This window comes from Malaclemys terrapin, chromosome 10 (genome assembly GCF_027887155.1).
Source record: "Malaclemys terrapin pileata isolate rMalTer1 chromosome 10, rMalTer1.hap1, whole genome shotgun sequence".
NCBI classification, from domain to species: Eukaryota; Metazoa; Chordata; order Testudines; family Emydidae; genus Malaclemys; species Malaclemys terrapin.
Window position 1 is genome coordinate 33,595,707 of NC_071514.1, and position 19,362 is coordinate 33,615,068.

Here is a 19,362-nt window from a genome sequence, read left to right on the forward strand (position 1 = left end):
CAGAGGAGACTGTTGAGCAGGAGGACCCCATGGTTGACATCCTGAGCCCGGAGGGCCCCTCCAGAGTCGCTCTCCCGATTATACGGACAGTCCAGTCCAACTATAAGACGGTATGGCAAACGCCTGCCTCCAGTGCACCAGCTGCAAGAGGCGTGGAGAGAAAATACTTCGCCCCATCTAGAAGGTTTGACTTCCTCTTTTTGCACCCGTCTCCTTGTTCGCTGGTAGTCTCTGCGGTCAACGAACGAGAGCGTCATGGCCAGCAAGCCCCTGCGCCCAAGGGCAAGGAGGCAAAATGATTGGACTTATTCGGAAGGAAAGTCTATTCGTCTGGGGGCCTCCAACTGAGGATCGCTAATCAGCAGGCGATTCTAAATAGACACAGTTTTAATTCTTGGGCATCAGTCTCCAAGTTCAAAGACTCCCTACCTCTGGACGCACATCCAGAGTTCACGGCCCTGGTGGACGAGGGGATGGCGGTGGCCAAAACTTCATTGCAGGCCTCCCTCGACTCAGCTGATGCAGCGGCTAGGACAATCGCGTCAGGGGTAGTGATGAGGCGTTCTGCTTGGTTACCGGCTTCAGGCCTTCCGCCAGGGGTGCAGACCACCCTGCAGGACCTCCCGTTTGAAGGTTCGGGCTTGTTCTCAGACCAAACGGACGCCAGGCTACATAGCCTCAAGGACTCGCGAGCGACCCTAAAGTCGTTAGGAATGCATACCCCGGTGACACAGCGCAAGCCCTTTAAGCCTCAACCACCACAGAGGCAGTACCACCCTCGCCCTCGGCACGAACCGTACCGCCGTCGTGGCAGGGATAACAGGCGAAGACGTAACAATACGCCTAACCAAGGCCAAGGTCACGGCCAGGGCAAACCGCAGCCGGGGAATAAACCAGGCTTTTGAAGTTACGCTCGAGGACAGTGTACCACATTCCAGGCCGGATCCACCTCTAAGTTTCAAGGACCGCCTGTCCCATTTCTACCGGGCATGGTCGCGCATAACATCGGATCGCTGGGTCCTGCGCACAGTGAAGGCGGGCTATACCCTCCAGTTTTCCTCGCTCCCTCCCTTCCATCCCCCTTCCCTGTCCCTCTTCAGGGACCCCTCTCACGAGCAACTTCTCATGCAGGAGGTACAGACCCTCCTCACAGTGGGAGCAGTGGAAGAGGTCCCACCAGACCTAAAGGGAAAAGGATTCTACTCCAGGTACTTCCTGATTCCCAAGGCAAAAGGGGGCCTCCGTCCTATTTTGGACCTGCACGGACTAAACAAGTTTCTGGTCAGAACGCGTTTCCGTATGGTCTCCCTTGGAACTATTATCCCATCCCTGGATCCGGGGGATTGGTATGCTGCCCTCGATATGAAAGATGCGTATTTTCACATCGCCATCAATCCGGCCCACCGGCGGTTCTTGCGCTTCACCTTCAACCAGTGCCATTTCCAATTTACGGTCCTGCCCTTTGGCCTAGCATCGGCACCGCAAGTGTTCACGAAATGCATGTCCGTGGTAGCAGCCTTCCTTCGGAAAAGAAGGATGCGCGTGTTCCCGTACTTAGACGACTGGCTCTTCGCGGGCAGGTCGGAGGCCGAGGTCCGCTCTCACGTGACGCTGGCCTTACAGATGTTCGGCAGGCTCGGCCTACTGGTCAACGTGCCCAAGTCCACGTTAACTCCCACACAGAGACTGGACTTCATGGGTGCAGTCCTGGACTCGGCGACCGCGTGGGCAAGTCTCCCAGAGTCGCGGTTCTTGGCAATTCAAAGGGCCATAAGCTCCATCCAGAAATTTCCCACGACAACAGCAAGGTGCTGCATGCAGCTCCTGGGACACATGGCAGCCTGCTCACACGTAGTCAGACATGCCCGCCTAAGGCTCAGACCCTTGCAGTTGTGGTTTACCCAAACGTACCGCCCCAACAGAGACCCCTTGGATCTGGTGGTGACGATCCCGGCTCGGGTGTTGGGCTCGCTCCGCTGGTGGCTCGATCAACAGCAGGTCTGCGAAGAGATCCCCTTCGCTGCCCCACAACCCACTCTGACGTTAGTAACAGATGCATCGGACCTGGGTTGGGGGGTGCACCTGGGGGATCTGCGGACCCAAGGCTTGTGGTCCAGGGAAGACAGGTTGCTTCACATCAATCTGAAGGAGCTGAGGGCGGTTCGCCTCACCTGTCAGACCTTCCACGCCACCATAGAAGGTCACAGCATGGCAGTTCTGACGGACAACACTACCGCCATGTTCTGTATAAACAAGCAGGGCGGGTCCCGGTCCTCTCCCCTCTGTCGCGAGGCACTCCAATTATGGGACTTCTGAATAGCCCATGCGGTCCATCTTATTGCAACGTATCTCCCAGGGATCCAAAACAGGTTAGCGGACCACCTCAGTCGATCCTACCACATGCACGAATGGGCTTTGAGGCAGGACGTCCTGCATTCAATCTTCCGGAGGTGGGGCTTTCCCCGGGTGGATCTTTTCGCCACCAAGGACAACAGACAATGCCCTCAGTTTTGCTCATTTCAGAACCTCAGCCCGGGATCGTTGGCAGATGCCTTCACGATTCCGTGGGGAGGGAGCCTGAGGTATGCCTTCCCTCCATTCCCGCTCATCCACAAGGTCCTCCTCAAGACCCGCAGGGACAAGGCGACAATTATTCTCATCGCCCTGGCGTGGCCACGACAGCATTGGTTCACGACCCTGCTGGAATTGTCCATAGCCGACCCGATTACCCTCCCGCTCCATCGCGACCTAGTCACACAGGACAGGGGTCGCCTGCTCCACCCGAACCTATCGTCGCTACATCTCACGGCGTGGTATCTCTCTGGCTGAATGATGCGGAACACAGGTGCTCTCACCAGGTTCAGCAAATCCTCCTTAATAGTAGGAAGCCCTCCACAAGAGCGACCTACCTGGCCAAATGGAAGAGGTTCTCCCACTGGTGCGAGCCTCAGCACATACAGCCTCTGCGGGCCTCAGTTCCATTGATCCTGGACTACTTACTGCACCTCAAGCATCAGGGGCTCGCCCCCGCCTCGATTAAAGTGCATTTGGCTGCCATATCGGCGTTCCACCCGGGGGAGTTGGGAGTGTCAGTGTTCTCCAACCCCACAGTAGCCTGATTCCTCAGGGGGCTGGAGAGGGTGTTTCCCTACTCGCGCCCACTGGTCCCTGTGTGGAGTCTGAACCTAGTCCTAACTAAGCTCATGGGGCCTCCCTTTGAACCCCTAGCCACTTGCTCCCTCATGCACCTCTCGTGGAAGGTGGCGTTTCTCATGGCCATCACATCGGCCAGGAGGGTATCGGAATTGAGGGCCCTCACTTCAGAACCCCCTTTTTCAGTTTTCCATAAGGATAAGGAGCAACTGAGACCGCACCCCAAATTCCTCCCAAAAGTGGTCTCGCAGTTTCACATGGGGCAGGACATTTGTCTACCGGTGTTCTTCCCTACACCCCATACGGACCCTTGCCACCGCAGCCTCCATACCCTCGATGTTCGGAGGGCATTGGCGTTCTATCTGGAGCGGACCAGGTCGTTCCGCAGAACACCTCAGCTGTTTATCGCCGTTGCGGAACGTATGAGAGGCCTGCCTATCTCGACACAGCGCTTGTCGGCATGGATTGTGCATTGTATACGCACGTGTTATGAGCTCGCCAACGTTCCGGCCCCAGAGATCCGGGCTCACTCGACTAGGGCCCAAGCGTCCTCGACGGCCTTCTTGGCACAGGTTCCTATCCAGGAAATCTGTAAAGCGGCCACCTGGTCGTCTGTGCATACGTTCACAGCCCACTACGTGATCCACCATCAGACCAGAGAGGACGCGGTGGTTGGACGGGCTGTGCTACAGTCAGTTGTACCTTGACTCCTACCCGCCTCCAATGGTAAGCTTGGGAGTCACCTAATGTGTAATGGACGTGAACAATCACTCAAAGAAGAATGGTTACTTACCTTCTGTAACTGTTGTTCTTCGAGATGTGTTGTTCACATCCATTACACTTCCCACCCTGCTTCCTCTCTGTCGGAGTCTCCGGCAAGAAGGAACCGAAGGGGTCGGGTCTGCAGGGATATATATACCCTAGAGCGGGCTGCCGCTCTGGCGGGAGGGGGGGGCCCTGCCGACCCGACGGGAGCCGCTAAGGGAAAAAGTTTCCGACGTACGTGCATGCGGCGCGCGCACACCTAATGTGTAATGGACGTGAACAACACATCTCGAAGAACAACAGTTACAGAAGGTAAGTAACCGTTCTTTTCTTTGACACTATGGGAACCAAAAGCCAGATTGGCACATGCTGAAGCATCCTTGTGTCTGCTTCCTCTTGCGTCTACTGTACAAATCTTGGGCTTCACAGGGTAGAACTTGAATAGATTATATATAGATAAAATATATAAATCTAATTTTTCCAAAGGAACAGTTTCATAGCATTTTGATTGCTACATGGAAAGGAAGGTGTTTGTTATTTATTTAACCTATTTAATTTACCTGTCCATTCTTAAGTTAACTAAAATCAGAAATAGATATCTGAAAGACTACAGCAGTCTGTCCTAAGTGAGTTGCAGAACTTGCACTAATGATGCCTTTCAAGGAGACTTCTGTTTCCAATCCCTCCCTGCCCCCCAAATGCTCCGCCTTTGTTCTCAGGTACTGCTTAATGAAATCATTCACATTGTCAGTATCTTCATTAAGTTCCCGTTTAAAGGGTTTTTCTGCATCTTGAAACTATTGAGTTGAAATAACTTGGCAAGAAGATGTTCATGAATCCAGTGACTCTTGATTTCCAGTCTGTGCTTTCAGTTGTTTCATAATATTGACCCCCTCATGACAAGTGAAGTCTGCTCGACTAGGAGTTCTTTAAGAGAACTGGGGTAAGACTCCTTCCTCTGGAATTTGTATGATATTCAGCTGTGCAAGTTATCTTTAAGTCACATCATACATTTGCAATATAACTATTGCTGAGTTACTAATAAGCTGCCTGTCCTACCAACCACTCTAGGTCTTAAGTAATAGTTCCTCAACTAGACTCGCTCATTGTGCCCGTTGAGCTTGAGCATATTTTCTCCCTGAATATCATAGCTAATAAAATGGAAGTTTGTTTTACAAAGCCTAGAGTATGTGTATTGACAGCAGTGTATTTATTTGGTGGAAGATAAGTATAACAGTAGCACTTCTAAATGAAGGTTGACTTGGCATTTCCAATCCAAATTTTGTTTTTCAGAATTTTTTTACTGTTTGTTTCAAATTGGTTTGGGCTAAGACTCGGTGTACTTTACCATATAAATACAGGAAATTATTTGTTCAATTTCCTGAAGATTTGAAATCTAATTTTGTTTACCAGGTCTTGGAATATACATGCACACACATGAGATTGCTTGGCAAGTGCCACTCATTGATTTTCCATAAAACTCAAACTTTCATGAAAATAATCCAGCCTTTAAGATGGCTGCAGGGAAACTTCCAGACACAGAAGTGATATGAACTGGTGCTGTGTTGTCTTTCTAAATCTGCAGGCAAACAGTTGATGTCACTGCTGTTCATTACTTGAGTGAATTGTACCAGAGTGAAGACTCAAAGGCCTGGCAGCTCTTGACTCTGCTGTTTAGATCACAGTGGGCAGCACAGTACAGAAAAGAAATAGCTCCTTGGCTAGGCAGAAGGTAAGGTCAGAAGGCATAAACCTGTCTTCTGTGCTTGTAAGTTAAACTTTCTAAGGATGATTAAGTAGTTTAATGTATATTTAAATGCAATCTGCAGCTTACAACTGTTGTTTTCTAAATTTCAGAGGACTGAGGCATAGGGTATGTATTATTTATTATTAGTTGTTCTTGTGCCTTGTGAGACCAGAAGCAACCCTGTCTTTTCACCTCTGTCTAATGCTACGTTTCTTGCTTCATTGTGGTCTGTTTCTGACAGTGACATCTTTCTCGATGGTTTTCTTTTACAACACTTGTCCCCCTTTTCTCTGTCTTCTATCAACTGGTATCCAGTCAAAGGCTTGTTCTAGGAATACAGGTGGTGGTGTTGTTTTTTATTGGCATCCCTACAACATGTCCAAAACACTTCAGCCTTCTCAAATCATTGTCTCTACAGTCTGTAAGGAGTGTTGGTTGCTTTATCCCCCCCAGAAGACACCAAGTATTTTTCTCAAGCATCTCTGCTGGAATGCATTTTTCTTGTTGGGGGTTTCTAGTATTTACCAAGTTTCAGAAACATATAGCAGTGTGGGTATCAAATTGGCAATGTGTAACTTTTTGTCTTGGTTCTTCTGTGAATCTCCTTATTTTTTCCAGTCATTTGTTAGTCTCAAAAAGGCTCTACTTGCCTTCCCAGGTCTTGTTTCTCTCTCTTTACGAAGTTGACCATTGGCAGTAATTGTGCTTCCAAGATGTACAAATTAGTTAACTATGCCTAATTCTTCACTCTCAATCACATATGCACCGTCATTGCTGATTCCTCTTTCAATTATCATAACTTTCATTTCCTTTTGGCTGATTAAACTTACTTGGGCAGCCTCACATTTGACTTTGATAGTGGTCTTTTTCATAGCAGCATCATGTGCCAGCGGAACAATGTAAATTAGCAAAATCAAGACCTCAAAGTGTTTCTCTACTCCACATAATTCATGTATCTTCCTTTGTTTTTGCTTTTTGCATCACATAATCACAATGCAGAAGAGGAGATGTGATGAGACGCATCTCTGTTGCACTCCAGTGATATCAAACCAGTCAGTCTTTCCACTTTTTGTCCTTACATAACATTTTAGACCTTCATTCTGCATCTTAGTCAGTGAAAACTATCTTTTTAGGAAGCCCATATTTTTGTAAGATTTTCCATAGTGACTTGCCATCAATGCAGTCAAAAGCTTTGGTGAACTCTGTACAATTCAGGACTAATCTCTGGTGAGCAAACCTTTTCTCAATCGTCTCTGGGTAAAGATGTGTGTTACACTGTTTTAAAATTATTTTTGTTCTAAAGCCTCCTTTCTCAGTACACAGATTTTCATCTATAATCAGTTTGATTCTGTTCAAAATGTAGCTTGTGCTACTGACAGGTTCTTTTGTTCATTTGCTTAAGGGAATGTTCTGAGGCACCAGTCTGGGATCAGATCTTTAAGATGTTGCAACAGAATTAAGTTTTCGTCTCCCACGAACAGTAATGAATGTCATATGCCCTGTTTTGCTAGTGCCCTGTACTAACAATTAGAGGAATTCAGAACTCTTGACCAATTGGATCTTGTTACAAAGTTAATCTAGTATAAAAGTATTTTGCTTTGACCATACTGGCATGTATGCCTATTTCTACACTGTGGCACTCTTGTGACGTACATTTTTGTTGGCTGATGCTTAAATGAACCAGTTAGGAAATATCTCCTGGGAGCAGACCTCTGCTAAATCATAAAAGAACTTTACATTAAAACAAGATGGTGTTAGTCGCTACTGTACTTCCACTGGATATGTTTAGTCCTGACTTGATAGAGCACTGACTATTATACATGTGCCTAAATTAGAAATTCAGTTACATCAGATTACATATTCACTTCAAAATATTAAATTGTTGGAGATGAAAAATGGAAGGCCAGGCAATGTTCCTACCCTAATGATATCAAGAAAAGACAGCTTCTAAAATGCTATTGAAATTCTAATAAAAACAATTGCCCTGCAACATAAAACATCTGGATCAAACCCAATACAACAGCTCTCCAGAGCACGGGGCAAACATGATAGGCTGAGCGCAGCCTTGGAGTAATTTAATGGAGTTACCATAAGAGATGGTTTTGGCCCAGTCCTAATTCTGATTTATTTTGTCAGTTTGCACTATTTCAGAAACATGTTTTCTGGGGAGAGAAGCCCTTTAGAATTTGCTTCTCTAGTGAACTTGTCTCAATATGGCTAGTCAGGCTTGTAAGCTGCCATTTTTGGTAAGCATCCATTGGCTGTACCAGTAACTACTGTGTGGGGTCTCCATGTAGACAGTTGGGAGGGGGCTGTCTAAGAGAGTATGCATTGTGTGTGTGCTTACGGAAGGCTTATTGGAAACAAAGAAAGGGCAGTACACATCTGTTTCATATTCTATTAATAAAGCAAAGTTATTTGAAACAGAAGTACATTCTAGCAAGTAATGATTGAGCAGAGGAGAAAGATCATTTACTCTCGTGCTAAGATGCCTGCAGTACATGTCCATTCCAATGCAAAAAAGTGATCCGAAAGATGATGATAGAAAAAAATCTATGATTTACCATATTGGATAGATAAATGGTTTGACTGCAGCACTGTTAAAAGCTAATTTTCTGAAGTAGTTTAGTGGCACTTGAGGCTGCAGTTGACTTGGTTGGTGTTTCCATTAACTCAGTTTTCACATTGGCAAACTAATTGGCAACCAGGCTGTCTTAAAAATTGTGTTGTCAGTTGCCCTTTTGCGGTGTTTTAATCAAATTGGAACAGCTAATAGCTAAAAGTGCACAGGTTAGTTAAGTAACACAAGATTCAGAAACACATTTGAAGATGGAGAATTTAACTCTGCTAAAAAAATCTATGTTATGCCAGCTTGCCTGTTTTAAAAGGAGTTTACGAACAGTCTCTGAAGATGGTATATTGGGCTGATTGCTCCAATATATTGACTGCCAGGGCACCTGAACAACTATGCGGATATCCACAATTACTGCTGAGATAACAATGTGAATTTGAAATGGTAGCTTGATGTACATAGTGTCTTCTGTGAATAGTGTAGAGAGTGTATGATGATGTACATAGTGTCTTCTGTGAATACTGTAGCGTGTGTATGAGGCTTGTAAATATAAAGTACTGTTATATACTTTTTCTAATGACACATGGAAAGAAGTGAGTAGAAAATATAGTCTCCCTGGTCTGTACACTCTTTGCACGGGTTCATTTATTGGGAGTGGGAATGACCCAATAGGAACCTAAAAATTGCATTTTGCCCTGGATATATTATTTGTAGGCAGTTGTTCTGGGGGTCACATTATGACTGTCCCAGTAGAAAGCATTTAAGCTATGCAGGATTTTTATAAACTGGATTTGTTATAAAAGCAATGGTCATAGGCACTCTGTCAGATGACATATTCAACATTTAAGCTATAGTGTGCTGTAATGCATGAATACCAGTTCAGACGCAATTCTGAGAGTAGGTACATTGTGTTTCTCTGGACTCTAAACTTGTTTTAGTCATGGATAGTCATTAAGTTGTGCAGTGCCCAGCACAACGAAGCTGAGGCCTGTAGATGCCACCACAATACAAATGCTAAATAGCATAATTCATGGCATGTTCCATGTGCCATTACGCACCAGCTGTAACGCTTTACTGTACTGAGGATGGGGAATCATTTTGGGGGGTTTATCCCAAAGGTAGAGTTCCTCCCAAATGTTTGACCCTAATTATTTCCCAGTCTCTTTAGTAGGAGGGTGCTAGTTATTGTGGAAGAAGAAAGGCATTGAAAGCCCTACAAGGTATTACTCGCTTATCACTGCTGCAGCCCAGAGAATTTGGGACAGCTCTCACTGGGAGACATGGTAGAAGAAGTGTAGAAGCATATGAAGGCATTACTCAGCACTGGGACTACATAGGATTTTAGCTGCTTCTGGAGTTGTTTCACATCCATAAGTGTTTTGGATTGATACCAGGAGGGAAAGCAATTTTAACTGAGACTTCCAAGAAATAGACTAGCTTGCATTGACATTGGATTTCTTCCTTTTACTCTGGGGATGCTTCTCAAGGCGATTTCATGAATATGTTTGGTTCTGTATTTATTTGATTTATGATCCTATGGCTTGCCTTCTGGTTACCTTTATGCTTTTTCCTGGCTTATGTATCACAAAAGTAAATCAATAAAAAAAGTTTTAAAAAGCTTTCTTACATTTCAGGGGAAATGAAATAATGCTATCTATCTATATTTATATTTATCTATGACGTAAAAAATTTTTGCGTTTGACATTTGGAGTAGTTCACTAAAAACTTACTTTAAAGAAGTGAAAATAAATTGTTCTGTGTAAATGTTATTCTCAAGGAATTTCAGTACAACTTTTTGATGAAGAAAAAGTGTTAAAGAAAGGGTTTAAAGTCTTTTCTTGAATATACGTATTATTCTAAACACTGGCCCATCATAACTTAGCAGTAACAGAGTTATGGCTGTTGGTGATGCAGAAAGAAGACTATCGTGGTAATGATTTTAAGAATTGTTTCATAATGTAAACAAATGCTTCTTCTCATCCTTTCTGGGGTGCAAGAATCATATGGGTGGAGCTAATTAGTGTTCTGATTTTGCTGTTTAGAATGCATCATGTTGTTTTTTATGGTCCATTGTTGTTGTCTGTTCCCAGTTGGGGGGAAAAAAAGCTGTATATAGAACCAAAAAAATCTACATTTGCTACTGATTTAGTAGTTCTCTTCTGTTCACCTAACCTCAGATTAAACAAACGCTTACAATGGATGAGATGAGATTATGTACAAATTGCACGTTTTTTTTTTTTAATTCACTGGGCCTTACCTTAGGTGTTGAAGGGTATTTTGGGAAGAGAACAACATGACTCCTAAGAAATCTAAATGAACCGTTCACTAAAATATATGCAGAACACTGTGAAATTGCAACAATAAAAACAATTCCAGAGTTTACACAGGAGAGAAGTAGAGGTTAATTTATTCATGAAAGTGTTGGAACAAATTTTTAAAAAAGCAAAAAATAGCTGAGAGTTCTCCTGTGTAATTGGCGTAAATTTCAGTTAAATGGTGTTATGAAGTAAGTCTTTTACAAATGTGAAGATGATAAATAAGGATAGTACTGCATTATCCTTCAACTATTGCAATGAAAAGCTATGCACATAATCTATTACTAGTATAAATACATCCATATCTTTGTCATTACTGAGGTTAATAAAAGATGGTGAGAGTAAAGATTGAAAATGGCTTGCAAAAACATCTGTAGAGTACCGGTATTTAATTGTTAGGTCTTGAAAAGATCCCTTGTTTTTCTTTTGATTGTTTACTAAAATAAGACCATGAAACTTCTCGCATTGTCTCAAGCCTCATTTTTTAGGAACCATAAGCAGATGTTTGTTGTCCTGTCACTTTATGACTTGAGGCTGTTTTTCTTAATGTTACAAACCTGAAGAGCTGCTGTACTAGGCTCAAACCATGGGCTCTTGACTTGCTGGGATTGAGCAGAGTTTAGGCACTCTCTCTCTATCCCTGGGCATCTTGGCACACACTCCAGGTGCAGACCCTGTGTCTTACACTCTTCTTGGCAGCGGAGATCCCTATGGTCCAATTGCCAGGGCCCTGAAACTCGCACAGGCTCTTCCATGTCTCCCCAGAAGCTGTTGTACGCTCTTTGAGTGCCACTAAAGCTGTGGACCCTCTAGTTTACTGTTTCCTTTGGTGACCTCATGAGAGTGTAAGCAAGTATCACTCAGACGTTGCAAAGGATGTCTAAATACACACATTTCTCCTAGAGAAAGTATAAGAGACTTAAAGATCCATGCAAAAAAAATAAATAAATAAAACTGCACACACATCCTCCTTCCAGTGTTTTCACCACGCTGAAAGCACTTTGGGTTTGGATGAGTCCTCTCAGGATCTCAAGATCCTCCTTTCTTCCTATTCAAGTTTTTCCTCCTTGTTCTGGTTGGTGAGAGAGAGCTACTAAGAGCAGACCATATCCTTTTATAACTTTCCTTTCCCCTCCGTCATGTGACCTTCCTAGTCAGCCTCAAAGCCCTTCTCGGGTGATCCCCCCACCCATCGGGCAAGTGATCCATTACTTGGGTACTGCCCATCTGAAGTTCAGCCTGGAAAAACTGGTTTCCTGGAGCTTGGCTACCCTCTTTAGCATATCCATTGTAATGCCAGGGCAAAGTCATTCAGTATTAATGATGCTTGATCCTCGGAATTGTTACCCTTTAGTCAACACTTCTTGGAACTCCAGTATAAGATGGAGGTAAAAAGGCAACAGGGAAGATATGGCAACCAAAATAGTTCTCACAAAACAAAATGCAGTTGGTAGTTGGATGTAGGCATGTGCAGTAGGGTGACCAGGTGTCTGGTTTTCGACCGGAACACCCGGGTGAAAAGGGATCCTGGTGGTTCTGGTCAGTAGTGGCTGGCTCGCGGTGCCATGCAGTGTGACTGGCAGGCTCCTTGCTAGCCTCCACGCCGCACAGCTCCTGGGAATCAGCTGGCCTGTCCCCTCTCTGGCTCCTAATCATAGGGGCAGCCAGGGGACGCCCCCCGCAGCTCCCACTGGCTGTGGTTCTCGGCCAGTGGGAGCTGCAAGGGCGGTGCCTGTGGATGGGGCAGCGCGCAGAGCTGCCTGGCTGCGCCTCCACGTAGGAGCCAGAGGGGGGATATGCCGCTGTTTCCAGGAGCTGCTTGAGGTAAGTGCCGCCCAGAGCCTAGCCCCGCCCCTCATGCCCAACCCCCTGCCCCAGCCCTGATCCCCCTCCCACCCTCTGAACCCCTTGGTCCCAGCCCGGAGCACCCTCCTGCACCCTGGAGCCCTCACTCCCCCTGTGTCCCAACCCTCTGCCACAGCCCTGATCTCCTCCCACCCTCTGAACCCTTTGGTCCCAGCCAGGAGCACCCTCCTACACCCCAAACCCCTCATCCCCAGCCCCACCCCAGAGTCTGCACCCCCAGCCAGAGCCGTCACACACCTCCACACCCCAACCCCCAGCCCAGAGCCCCCTCCTGCCCTGAATCCCTCATTTCTAGCCCCACCCCGGAACCCGCACCCCCAGCCCAGAGCCCGTACCTCCTCCCACACCCCAACCACCTGCCTCAGCCCGAGTCCCTTCCCATACTCCGATCCCCTCGGCTCTACCCCCTAGCCCGGAGCCCTCTCCTGCACCCCAACTCCTCATCCCGAGCCTGCACCCCAGCTGGAGCCCTCCCCCCCCCTCCTCTTGCATCCCAACCCACTGCCTCAGCCTGGAGCTCCCTCCCACACTTTGAATACCTCATTTCTGGCCCCACCCCAGAGCCCTCCCAGCCCCCGGAACCACCCCAGTGAAAATGAGTGAGTGAGTGACGGTGGGGAGAGTGAGGAACAGAGGGCGGGGGGATGGAGTGAACGGGGGCAGGGCCTTGGAGAAGGGGCAGAGTATGTGCCGGGCCTCAGAGGAGGGGTGGGACAGGGTATGGGGCAAGGATAGTTGGTTTTGTGCGAGTAGAAAGTTGGTAACCCTAATGTGCAGACATACTAAACCATCACAAGTGGATTTTAAGAGTCCAAGATACATGGTATAAATACATGGTACATCTCAAAAGAACTTTGTGGGGGATTTTCTTTGCTGCACTCTTGTGTCTCTAACAGATAAAAATACTTGACTTCACTGATAGCAGACTCAGGACCTTCAGGAATGAAAAGTGAGAGAAACCCTAAATTTCAGAAGTCCATGTTACTGTACACTTAATCTATTCTCCGTTTCGTCTCATGTCGTCTTGCTATTGTTTTAATTAATTTAGAAAACAGAAAAAATTTAAGAATGCTCCCCGCCCACAAAACCTAATTTCTCCTTATTTTTATCTTTCCTCACTTGATTCTCACACTTATAAAAACTAAAATAGATTATCTGTGTAATGTCACTTCACTGGGTAAAATACAGCTATTTCAACACCTTAGAGGGCAAATATAACTCCCAGTGAAGTAGCTGACTGAATAGCACTAGCTGCACCTTGGATTCAGTTGATTTGTATATATTTCCTAATGCAAAAGTAAAATTTCATGTTATCCTGGTCACCTAAAGTGAAAACCCATAACATTTTGAGACTGTTGAAGCAAATAATATATGGGTGTCTCCATTGTTTTATGGTTTTATCTATGTTTGAAAATAATTTCTATTATTTAATTTTAATATAAAATTGCATTTTAAAAAGAGCCCCAAACTAAGGAAATAAAATTACACTAAACCTGGCTGGGAACAGATGTTTGCAGAGTCCCTTACACAGAATCTGAGACAAGCTTCAACTGGATAGGTACGGTGAAAGATACACCTCTACACCGATATAACGTGACCCAATATAACATGAATTTGGATATAACGCGGTAAAGCAGCGCTCTGGGGAGGCGGGGCTGCGCACTCCAGCGGATCAAAGCAAGTTCAATATAATGCGGTTTCACCTATAACGCAGTAAGATTTTTTTGACTCCCAAGGACAGCGATATATCGGTGTAGAGGTGTACTCTCATGTATAGCAGCTAAGCATTTTCAGTAGTAGCACCCCAGCTGTATGATGTAATGACTCAACAGAGGAGGGCAATACTGAATCAGTCCTTGTTCCCACTGGTGACTAAGAGTATGTCTACCGTGTGGTTGGAAGGTGTGAATTCCAGCTCAAGGAGACATCCTGCACCAGCTCTGATTGAACTAGTATGCTAAAATACGAGTGTAGCAGCAGCGGCGTAAGCAGAAGGTGGGGCTGTCCCTCTCCCCACTCTCCAAGTACGATCCTGTCTGAGACCCCTCCCACCGCTCATGTTGTTATGGCTAAACTTCTCTTTGTGGCACACTAGGGAATTACACCGTTCTTGAGTGGGGAATTACACCATCCGGTTCCAACATAGATACACCCTAAATACAAGACCCATATCCTTCATGAGACTTTCTCCTGAGTAAAAAGAACAGGAGTACTTGTGGCACCTTAGAGACTAACAAATTTATTAGAGCATAAGCTTTTGTGGGCTACAGCCCACTTCTTCAGATGCATATAGAATGAAACATATATATATATATATATATATATATACACACACACACATACAGAGAGCATGAACAGGTGGGAGTTGTTTTACCAACTCTGAGGCCTGGTCTACACTACGACTTTAATTCGGATTTATCAGCTTTAATTCGAATTTACCCTGTAACCGTCCACACAACGACGCTATTTATTTCGATGTAAAGGGCCCTTTAAATCGATTTCTGTACTCCACCCCGACGAGCGGAGTAGCGCCAAAATCGATTTTAACATTTCGAATTAGGGATAGTGTGGCCGCAATTCGATGGTATTGGCCTCCGGGAGCTATCCCACAGTGCATCATTGCTGTCCAGAGCGGTCACAATCTAAACTCGGATGCACTGGCCAGGTAGACAGGAAAAGCCCCGCGAACATTTGAATTTCATTTCCTGTTTGCCCAGTGTGGAGAGCACAGGTGACCACAGATAGCTCATCAGCACAGGTAACCATGCAGGCTGATAATCGAAAAAGAGCACCAGCATGGACCGTGAGGGAGGTACTGGATCTGATCGCTGTATGGGGAGAGGATTCAGTGCTTGCAGAACTTCGTTCTAAAAGACGAAATGCAAAAACTTTTGAAAAAATCTCCAAGGGCATGATGGAGAGAGGCCACAATAGGGACTCTGAGCAGTGCCGCGTGAAAGTCAAGGAGCTCAGACAAGTGTATCAAAAAACAAAGGAGGCAAACGGTCGCTCCGGGTCAGAGCCGCGGACATGCCGCTTCTACGCCGAGCTGCATGCAATTCTAGGGGGGGCTGCCACCACTACCCCACCTGTGATCGTGGATTCTGGGTCGGGGATAGTCTCATCAGCGACGCCTGAGGATTCTGCCGATGGGGGAGAGGAGGAGGAGGAGGATGAGGATGAGCTTGCAGAGAGCACACAGCACTCCGTTCTCCCCAACAGCCAGGATCTTTTTCTCACCCTGACTGAAGTACCCTCCCAAGCCAGTACCCAAGACTCTGACCCCATGGAAGGGACCTCAGGTGAGTTTACCTTTTAAAATATAAAACTTGTTGTAAAAGCAAACGGTTTTTAATGATTACTTTGCCCTGAGGACTTGGGATGCATTCGCGGTCAGTTCAGCTACTGGAAAAGTCTGTTAACGTGTCTGGGGATGGAGTGGAAATCCTCCAGGGACATCTCCATGAAGCTCTCCTGGAGGTACTCCGAAAGCTTTGCCAGAACGTTTCTGGGCAGTGCATCCTTATTCCCTCGTCCATGGTAGGACACTTGACCACGCCATGCTTGCAGCAAGTAATCTGGTATCATTGCCTGACAAAGCCTGGCAGCGTATGGTCCCGGTGTTTGCTGGCATTCAAGCAACATCCGTTCTTTATCTTGTTGTGTAATCCTCAGGAGAGTGATATCACTCCTGGTAACCTGGTTGAAATACGGGAACTTAATTAAGGGGACAGAGGTGGCTGTTCCTACTGGGCTGTTTGCCTGTGGCGGAAAATAATTCCTTCCCTGCAGTTAGCCAAGCGCAGATGGGAAATTGGCCCTGAGTTTTTCGCGTTTGGCTAGCAGGGATCTTCCCTGTTACCAGCCACGCGGTGGGGGGAGGGGTACCGTGATCATCCCAGAGAATTCATGGCGGGAGGGGGGCGGCGGCGGCGGGGGGGGGTGGGTTAGTTTGGTGCCTGCAGGGATCTTCCCTGATACCAGCCACGCGGTGGGGGGGAGGGGTACAGCGATCATCCCAGAGAATTCATGGCGGGAGGGGGGCGGCGGCGGGGGGGGGGGGGTGGTTAGTTTGGTGCCTGCAGGGATCTTCCCTGATACCAGCCACGCGGTGGGGGGGAGGGGTACAGCGATCATCCCAGAGAATTCATGGCGAGAGGGGGGGTGGTTAGTTTGTTTTCTGCTGCTGCTGCTGAATGTTAACAGAAAAACCGCAGCACTCTACAGGCTATGCTTGGTATGTGGGACAGGAGGGCGCAGAAGCTGTAAGACAATGGCTTACCATGGCCGCATGCAAGCCGAATTCTGTTGCCCAGACCTGTGATCTCTAGCAGCAAAGCCACAGGCACTCAGCATTAAGAGGCAAAATGCGACCTTGCACAGAAATCACATGTGCTATGTAATGTGAATAGTGTTGGTCACCGTGAAAGAGTATAAGCATTGTTCTGCAAAATGTAGCTTTTTAAACAATTCTCTCTTTTTTCCCCTCCCTACAGCAGCTGCAAATTCCTCAAGCCTCCCTCCTCCATCCCGAAGGTTATCACAGATAAGGCGTCGTAAGAAGAGAACGCGAGACGAGATGTTTTCTGAAATTATGGAATCCAGCTGCAGTGACAGAGCTCATCTGAATGAGTGGAAGGAAACAGTTTCAAAGTATAGGAAAGAAGCCAGTGAACGTGAGGACAGGAGGGACCAACGTGAGGACAGGAGGGACCAACGTGAGGAGAGGAGAGACGCTCGAGATGAGAGGTGGCGGCAGGAAGACCAGAGGAGGCAGGATGCAACGCTGGGGCTGCTGCGTGAGCAAACAGACATGCTCCGGCGTCTGGTGGAGCTTCAGGAACGGCTGCTGGAAAACAGACTGCCGCTTCAGCCCCTGTTCCACCCTCCCCCCTCCCCATGTTCCGTATCCTCCTCACCCAGACGTGTAAGAACACGGGGGGGGAGGCTCCGTACACCTTCCCATTCCACCCCAGTAGACAGCCCAAGCAAAAGGCTGTCATTTTTTTAACCTTTTCTTTGTGGCTTTTTCCTTCCCAGCAATCCTCCTCCCAAATACCACCCGGGTTCCCTCCCTCTTTTTCTAATCTATTAATAAAGAATAAATGATTTTTAAATGATAGTGACTTTATTTGGTTTGAAAGAAAGCTGGGGGAAGGGGGAGGGTGGGTTCCTTACAGAAAATGAGTCAATAAAGGGGGCGGGTTTTCATGAAGGAGAAACAAACAGATATTTCACACTGTAGCCTGGCCAGTCATGAAACTGGTTTTTAAAGCTTCTCTGATGCACAGCGCTTCCTGGTGTGCTCTTCTAATCGCCCTGGTATCTGGCTGCGCGTAATCAGCAGCCAGGCGATTTGCCTCAGCCTCCCACCCCGCCATAAAGGTCTCCCCCTTACTTTCACAGAGATTGTGGAGCACACAGCAAGCAGAAATAACAATGGGGAGATTTCTTTGGCTGAGGTCAGAGCGAGTCAATAATGATCGCCAGCGACCTTTTAAACGGCCAAATGCACATTCTACCACCATTCTGCACTTGCTTAGCCTGTAGTTAAACAGCTCCTGACTCCTGTCCAGGCTGCCTGTGTACGGCTTCATGAGCCATGGCATTAAGGGGTAGGCGGGGTCCCCAAGAATAACTATTGGCATTTCAACATCCCCAACGGTTATTTTCTGGTCCGGAAAGTAAGTCCCTTGCTGCAGCCCTTTAAACAGAGTAGTGTTCCTGAAGACGCGAGCGTCATGAACCCTTCCCGCCCAGCCCGTGTTGATGTTAGTGAAACGTCCCTTGTGATCCACAAGTGCTTGCAGCACCATTGAAAAGTACCCCTTGCGGTTTATGTACTCGGTGGCTTGGTGCTCCGGTGCCAAGATAGGGATATGGGTTCCGTCTATCGCCCCACCACAGTTAGGGAATCCCATTGCAGCAAAACCATCCACTATAGCCTGCACATTTCCCAGAGTTACTAACTGTCGTAGCAGCAGCTCAGTGATTGCTTTGGCTACTTGCATCACAGCAGCCCCCACCGTAGATTTGCCCACTCCAAATTGATTCCCGACTGACCGGTAGCTGTCTGGCGTTGCAAGCTTCCACAGGGCTATCGCCACGCGCTTCTCAACTGTGAGGGCTGCTCTCATCTTGGTATTCTGGCGTTTCAGGGCAGGGGACAGCAAGTCACAAAGTTCCATGAAAGTGCCCTTACGCATGCGAAAGTTCCGCAGCCACTGGGAATCGTCCCAGACCTGCAACACTATGCGGTCCCACCAGTCTGTGCTTGTTTCCCTTGCCCAGAATCGGCGTTCCATGGATAGAATCTGCCCCATTAACAACATGATCTCCAAAGCACCGGGGCCCGTGGTTTCACAGAATTCTGTATCCGTGTCCATGTCCATGTCAATGTCCTCATCATGCTTGTCGCTGCGTTGCCGCCGCCGCTGCCTCCTCGCCTCGTTTTTCTGGTCCTGGCTGAGCATAAACTCCACGAGAACGCGCGAGGTGTTTACAATGTTCATGACTGCTGTCTTGAGCTCAGCGGGCTCCATGCTTGCCGTGGTATGGAGTCTGCAGTGTTCACTCACCCAGGAAAAAAGGCGCGAAAATGGTTGTCTGCCGTCCGTTGCTTTCATGCAGGGAGGGAGGAGGGAGGGAGGAGGTGAGGCTGTACCCAGAACCACCTGCGACAATGTTTTTTGTCTCATCAGGCACTGGGATCTTAACCCACAATCCCAATGGGCGCGGGAGACTGCGGGAACTATGGGATAGCTATGGGATAGCTACCCACAGTGCAACGGTGCAGAAATCGACGCTAGCCCCGGTACTTGGACACACACCACCGAATTAATGTGCTTAGTGTGGCCGCATACATTTCGACTTTATACAACCTGTTTTTCAAATCCGAATTATATAAATTCGGATTAATCCCGTAGTGTAGACATACCCTGAGA

At 47.1% G+C, this 19,362-nt stretch overlaps 2 protein-coding genes across 5 annotated transcripts in view; both read left to right on the top strand.

Moving 5' to 3' along the window:
* The window catches only part of TLN2 (talin 2), a 382,138-nt gene that overhangs the window by 175,745 nt on the left and 187,031 nt on the right, over positions 1-19,362 (top strand). The gene's annotated exons all lie outside the window — the stretch shown is intronic.
* Positions 15,434-18,111, top strand: LOC128844294 (eukaryotic translation initiation factor 3 subunit A-like). The gene is made up of 2 exons (XM_054041887.1): positions 15,434-15,720; positions 16,915-18,111. Exons 1-2 carry the CDS (start codon positions 15,705-15,707, stop codon positions 17,427-17,429), a joined length of 531 nt encoding a protein of 176 aa, XP_053897862.1. The 5' UTR covers positions 15,434-15,704; the 3' UTR covers positions 17,430-18,111.